Genomic DNA, 5,256 nt, shown 5'->3' with positions numbered 1-5,256 from the left:
TTACTTCCCAGCTTGATGCACGCACAGTCTTCTCGGCTTTTATTCATTCTCTTCCGCAATAGGCAACAAATCAGTCATTGCCCAGGCCGGCCCGCGTCATTGTGATTTTCAGCTGCTGGGTGCGATTAGTGGAAGAAGGTATTGTGATTTTCCAGATTCCCATTAACCTCTTCTTCAACGCAAGTCTCCTATTTTTGTATTCTTCTCAGATCATTCATTAGTTCGTGAAGATCATCCTTTATTCCCTCTTACAATCTCTTTCTCACAGTCTAATTTATTGATTTTCTGGGATTACAAAAGAGGAACTCAAATGTTTATTCGTGATTCATAAGCAGCAGCAAAATCTTGCAATTTCTAATTTTCTAGCCATCCAGGTACCAAGTTCTAGCTTTTTTTATTTGATTAGCTGTCTTTTAATTTTTTGCTTCATACATTTGTGCCAATTAGCAAGATTGCTACTATCTATCTGGTAAGGATAAAAAACACACATTGTGTTGATTGAGTTCCCAAGAGTAGCTACTGTATTGACATAATTTTGGAAACAGGCATAAGTAGTTCTACTACTGGGAATTCAAACGAATTTGCTTTAGATACTGTTGAAGAACAACCTAGCAAAATAATTATAGGTTGATCTAATAATACAAAAAATATAGGTGCCAATTGACAAGATCGACAACTTTTACTATGAATATTTATGACCCCTTTTTTTATAGTTGAGATGACAATGCAACCTAAGTTATAGTGCATCGAGTATATATTTGCAGTTGAAATATGAAAACAAAATACTTACATGTTTATGTGGTTTTAGGGCCCCTTTATGTTATCTTGCCCCGGGCCCCTGAAATCTCAGGACCGACCCTGAATGCGAGTACAATGATAATGACACCTTAACTTCTTTTGTTAAGGAAAAAACATGATTTTTGTGAAACAGAACAAATTAAAGAATTTGTTGTTTTTAAGGCTGCTTATGAAATTGCCTCTTTGCTTGAGAATGTTGGAAATGATGATGCTATTATAAATTTATTTATTTTCTATACTTAAATATTTCTTTAAAAATTTCAATAGTAATCCTTATATTACTAATTAAATCAAAAGGATCACCTCTATCAAAGAAGAGACTAATGTTTTGCACGAACCAATGAAAGAAGAAATTATTGTAAGCTCATTAGATGAAAAAGATGAGGATGAGAGGGAAGAACAATAGGAGAAAGAGTGGATTAGCTATACGTGCCCACCTTTTGATGAGAGTAACTCTTTAATTCATACATTTTTAGATGCTTCAAGTGACTTAGCAGAGTATTTATTAAATATAAAGAGGGGAGGAGAGATAAACATACATGTTATATTGGAATTCCACATACGATAAATAAAAAGATGTATTACATGTTTGGAACCCTTCAAAAGGTGAAGGAATTAATTGACCGATATGCACTATATATTGTGGGGGCCTATCACACAATGTGACGTGAGTGGTTTTTGACCTGACATGCCCCTGTAAGAACATCTCCGACCAAATGGAAAGAGTCGAACTTCGACCACATTTTTTAGGATTTCAGCCGCAACATGTTAAATTTCAAATTCATGAACATTGATTTCAACTCATTTTAATTAGGAAATGGGAAGTTTTCAACTTATAAAACAACAGTTTTTAGGAAGTTTTAACTAAATAAGGTTTGGTTCCATCTTCATGAACATCGGCTTTCAACTACAAAAGCAATATTTTAGGAAATGTGAAGACTTCATTTACCACAACAAGAGATATGGAGGGTATTTGATTGAAAAAGAAATGAGGTTTCAACCTCATGGAAGTTAACTTTAAACTCACGATTTATCAACTTTCAATCTGATTCAAGCCACTTTCAACCGAAATCTCATCATAAAAATTTGAAGAAAATCAAGTTTCGCTTCCTAGTAAATTTTAGTTTAGTGAACCAACCGTCCTTTGTAGCAGAAAAAAGTGAACAAGCCTTATGTTGTTGTTGATGTCACTAGAACCGAGAAGATTGACCTACTCTCTAAAATATGAGACATGTACACTTAAAAGAGGTATTGCACAACTTTACAAGCAACTCCATTAAGTTTCATTCTAGGAAGACCAATCACACGCCAAATGTTATCCAGTGTTTGATCAAGGAGCTAGCTGATGCGTCCCAGTAACAAAGAAGCGGCCTGAAGCAGGATCTTGAGCAGCATAGTAAATTGTGCCAGGGCTCGCATGGTTGTGAACCCCCTCATACATCGTCACTACATAGTTTGCGTCGTCTTTGTCTCTCTCTACCCTCTTCTTCACGCTGCACCCCTCCGTTGAACACCGGTAGTAGTTCCTGCAGTGATAATAAATGAAATTTAGATTAAATAAAATCTTAGGCTATTGACGGCGCCTAAGATTTTGTCATGAGGCCATGGACCATGAGGACATGAGGGGCCTAAGGGGCAAGAAATTTGCTAGTCCATTCCTCTCATAGCAAGGGATTTACGCTAAGAAAAAGTAAGAGGTTATTTTTCCTCTATAAGAAGTAATAGTTTTTTCTGGCAAAGAACTAATAGGGGAAATTTAAGACTTGCCAACAGATCCTAACTGATTGATGGATCAAGTGTAAGTTTGTTTATATAGACATGGTAAACGTGTACAAGAAGATTCAAATATTTAGTGACATATTTCTGGTAGATTTTAGTGTTCACCCCTCGAAAATTCATTGTAAAATCAAGGCTCATTACATCATAAAAATGCAACGGAAACCATGTGCTGCACAAAAGTTTTATGAAAATTTCACAAAACATAAAACTGCAATTTGTCTCATTACAATGTAGAACTAGACACTTCCCCAAAATAAAATAAAATTATGGAACTAGACGCATATGTTAGACAGCAATAATTTGCACAAATTGAGATTTCTATGGAAGTGTCCAAAGGCTATGCCGGTCAAGATTTGTTTATACCTTGATCAACTCTACAAGCTTTAGGATCATAACCCAACAATAATTAGATGGTTACCAATTGAAAGTATGTGTAAATTTTATGTTGAAAAATTGTTGTTTAGTAACCACACTCAAAAAGTCTAATTTCGCAATTGAGCAGTCACACATTTCTTAGCCTGGAATTACACATATTTTTGTGCAACTTACATTAAATATTGTACAACTCAAGCGAGCGAGGATAAGGATTTCTTGAGCAATTTACATTTGATTGTACATCTTAGACGCTTAACAAACAGGGATTTCTGGATCGACAGAAGAATAGCAAATTGAGACCTTGAATTCATCTTCTTTTCTTTTTTGCCGAGAATTCATCATCTTTTTTCCTAGCTACTTCAAACACTAGATCTCATCGTATACAATACGTTTCCCTTTAATTGGTCACATCCCAAAACGACTCCCTGTCCTAGTTTAAAAAAAAAACGACTCCCTGTTAAAAAGGAACTTGGGTCCAGCATCATCAAACTAAAGTCACGAATCTAAACGTAGATTGGATGGACTAATAATAAGAACAAATAAATAACCTATAAACGGTCGTCCATCGACAAGCTAGCCAAGATTTTCCTTTCTTAAGGAAGTTTATCCAAGCAAGAACCAAGCAAATGCAACAGAATTGGTCCACCAGCTACAGAATCTGCCTGATCCATACCAGCTGACCTAGAAACTAGGCCATGAAACTACCAGCTAGAAATCATGAACCACGGGATGGGAGAGAACTGGAGAAAGAAACTCATCAAAATTTTAGCGATTTCACCCAAATTATGGTCAATCACACTTGAGTAAATGAGGAGAGCTATATAGTACATGCCAATTAATCCCTTCCTGCAACCCCAAGCCAAACTTTTCCAACCCAAATCTGATGATCTATAGAAAAGTAAATGAATTCGTTCGTTTTGGATACCTTGGGTTAGGGCTGTTCTTGACAGACTTCTTGCCGTACTTCCTCCACTTGTAGCCGTCTTCCAGTATCTCCTCCTCCGACCTAGTCCGGAACGCGATCTTGCCGCTCGCCGCCACCGCGGCCGCCCTACTGAAATTTATGCCCAGAACAATCCCCAAACCGATCAGATCAAAACTTGCACGCTCTTGGTGTTTGTGTATACATGCGACTTGATTCACATCACAATGTGTATCTTGGGTCTTCTTGGCATGCAGGAACTGAATCATATAAACTCACCTCGTATGATCACAGTAGCCAACATCCGGCACGACCGCCGCCTCAACCGGCAGCGGCGCGCCGGCCGTGCCGGGCACCCCGCCGTCGTCGGACAAGTAGTCAAGGACGTCCAGCTCCTGCTGAAGCACCCCGGGCCCGGTGGCCGCACCGAAGGCGGCAGAGCTCAACGAGGCTCCGGAGCTGTAGGGGCAGCCGGATCCCGGCGGCGGGGGAAACGCCATCGAGCGGCCGAAGCCGGCGCCGTGCGGGTGGAAGCGATACGCTGCCCCGGCTCCAGCTACCGCCATGCGTATGCCGATGGATCAGTGCATGGGGAGAGAGCACGACAAGCGGGCGAGGCGTCGTATATTTATAGCGGCGCGGCGTCGTTCGGGCGCCGGGCTTTCGCGGCGAGCTTCCTCCTGCTGGTCCCGTCTCAGCGGAAGCTTCGGCGCGCGCGGGCGCCGTCTCTACGCTGTGCAAGTAGCAGTATGTGCGACAGTGAGAGCGAGGGACGCATGCAGTACCCGCACGTTTCGAATTGTTGCCTGCCTGGCCCTATGTGCTCGTTATTTGTGCATGGGGCACGGCTCAGCTCTGACAAATCGCAGGCGCGCGGTTACACGTACGCTTCGCCTACTACTACTGATGCTCGCCGAGGCGAACGGAGATGGATACAACGGAATGTTAGGTGTGCAATGTCGATCGACAGCGACGACGAATATATGAGTTCGCAACAGAGACTGCGTCAAGGCGAGTCTTTGAAACGTCAACTATAGCTAGTTTGCTCTTTTCATTTTCCTTTTGGCAGCAAAACTCTAGTTTGCTCTTGTTGTATCCATCTGTTATTATTGCCACCAAAACTCTAATAGCTCTGTACTGTTATCCATCTGTTATTAGTTGTTGTCTCTCCCCATTTCTTGCCAATGAATGTATTCCCACACCTCCTTTGGTTTGGGGCCTGGGCTTGCGAGATGTTCACATGTTGTCATCTATACTTGCATTCTTTTGCGATGGCCACATGCAGATAAAATTCCCAGTCATATGTCACCGACAGGTGGCCCAAACCACAGGTGTGAGTGAGAAGTGGCGTGTCATTTATCATATCTCCTGTATATACACCG

General features: G+C 41.0%; 1 protein-coding gene across 1 annotated transcript; it reads right to left on the bottom strand.

Moving 5' to 3' along the window:
* Positions 1–1,910: 1,910 nt before the first annotated feature.
* LOC119271644 (probable WRKY transcription factor 57) lies at positions 1,911–4,418 on the bottom strand. The gene is made up of 3 exons (XM_037553386.1): positions 4,154–4,418; positions 3,878–4,003; positions 1,911–2,324 (listed from the first exon to the last, which is right to left on the bottom strand). The coding sequence occupies exons 1-3, from the start codon at positions 4,372–4,374 to the stop codon at positions 2,129–2,131; spliced, it is 543 nt and encodes a 180-aa protein (XP_037409283.1). The 5' UTR covers positions 4,375–4,418; the 3' UTR covers positions 1,911–2,128.
* Positions 4,419–5,256: the final 838 nt, after the last annotated feature.

This window comes from Triticum dicoccoides, chromosome 3A (genome assembly GCF_002162155.2).
Source record: "Triticum dicoccoides isolate Atlit2015 ecotype Zavitan chromosome 3A, WEW_v2.0, whole genome shotgun sequence".
NCBI lineage: Eukaryota > Viridiplantae > Streptophyta > Magnoliopsida > Poales > Poaceae > Triticum > Triticum dicoccoides.
This window is presented reverse-complemented; position numbering and strand designations above follow the sequence as displayed.

Excerpts from the sequence above, each read along its gene's own strand:
- LOC119271644 (XM_037553386.1), bottom strand. The coding sequence starts at position 4,374 with ATGGCGTTTCCCCCGCCGCCGGGATCCGGCTGCCCCTACAGCTCCGGA. Across the intron at positions 4,004-4,153 it reads GGCTACTGTGATCATACGAG|GGCGGCCGCGGTGGCGGCGA; the intron begins GTGAGTTTATAT and ends AAATTTCAGTAG. Across the intron at positions 2,325-3,877 it reads AAGAACAGCCCTAACCCAAG|GAACTACTACCGGTGTTCAA; the intron begins GTATCCAAAACG and ends TTATCACTGCAG.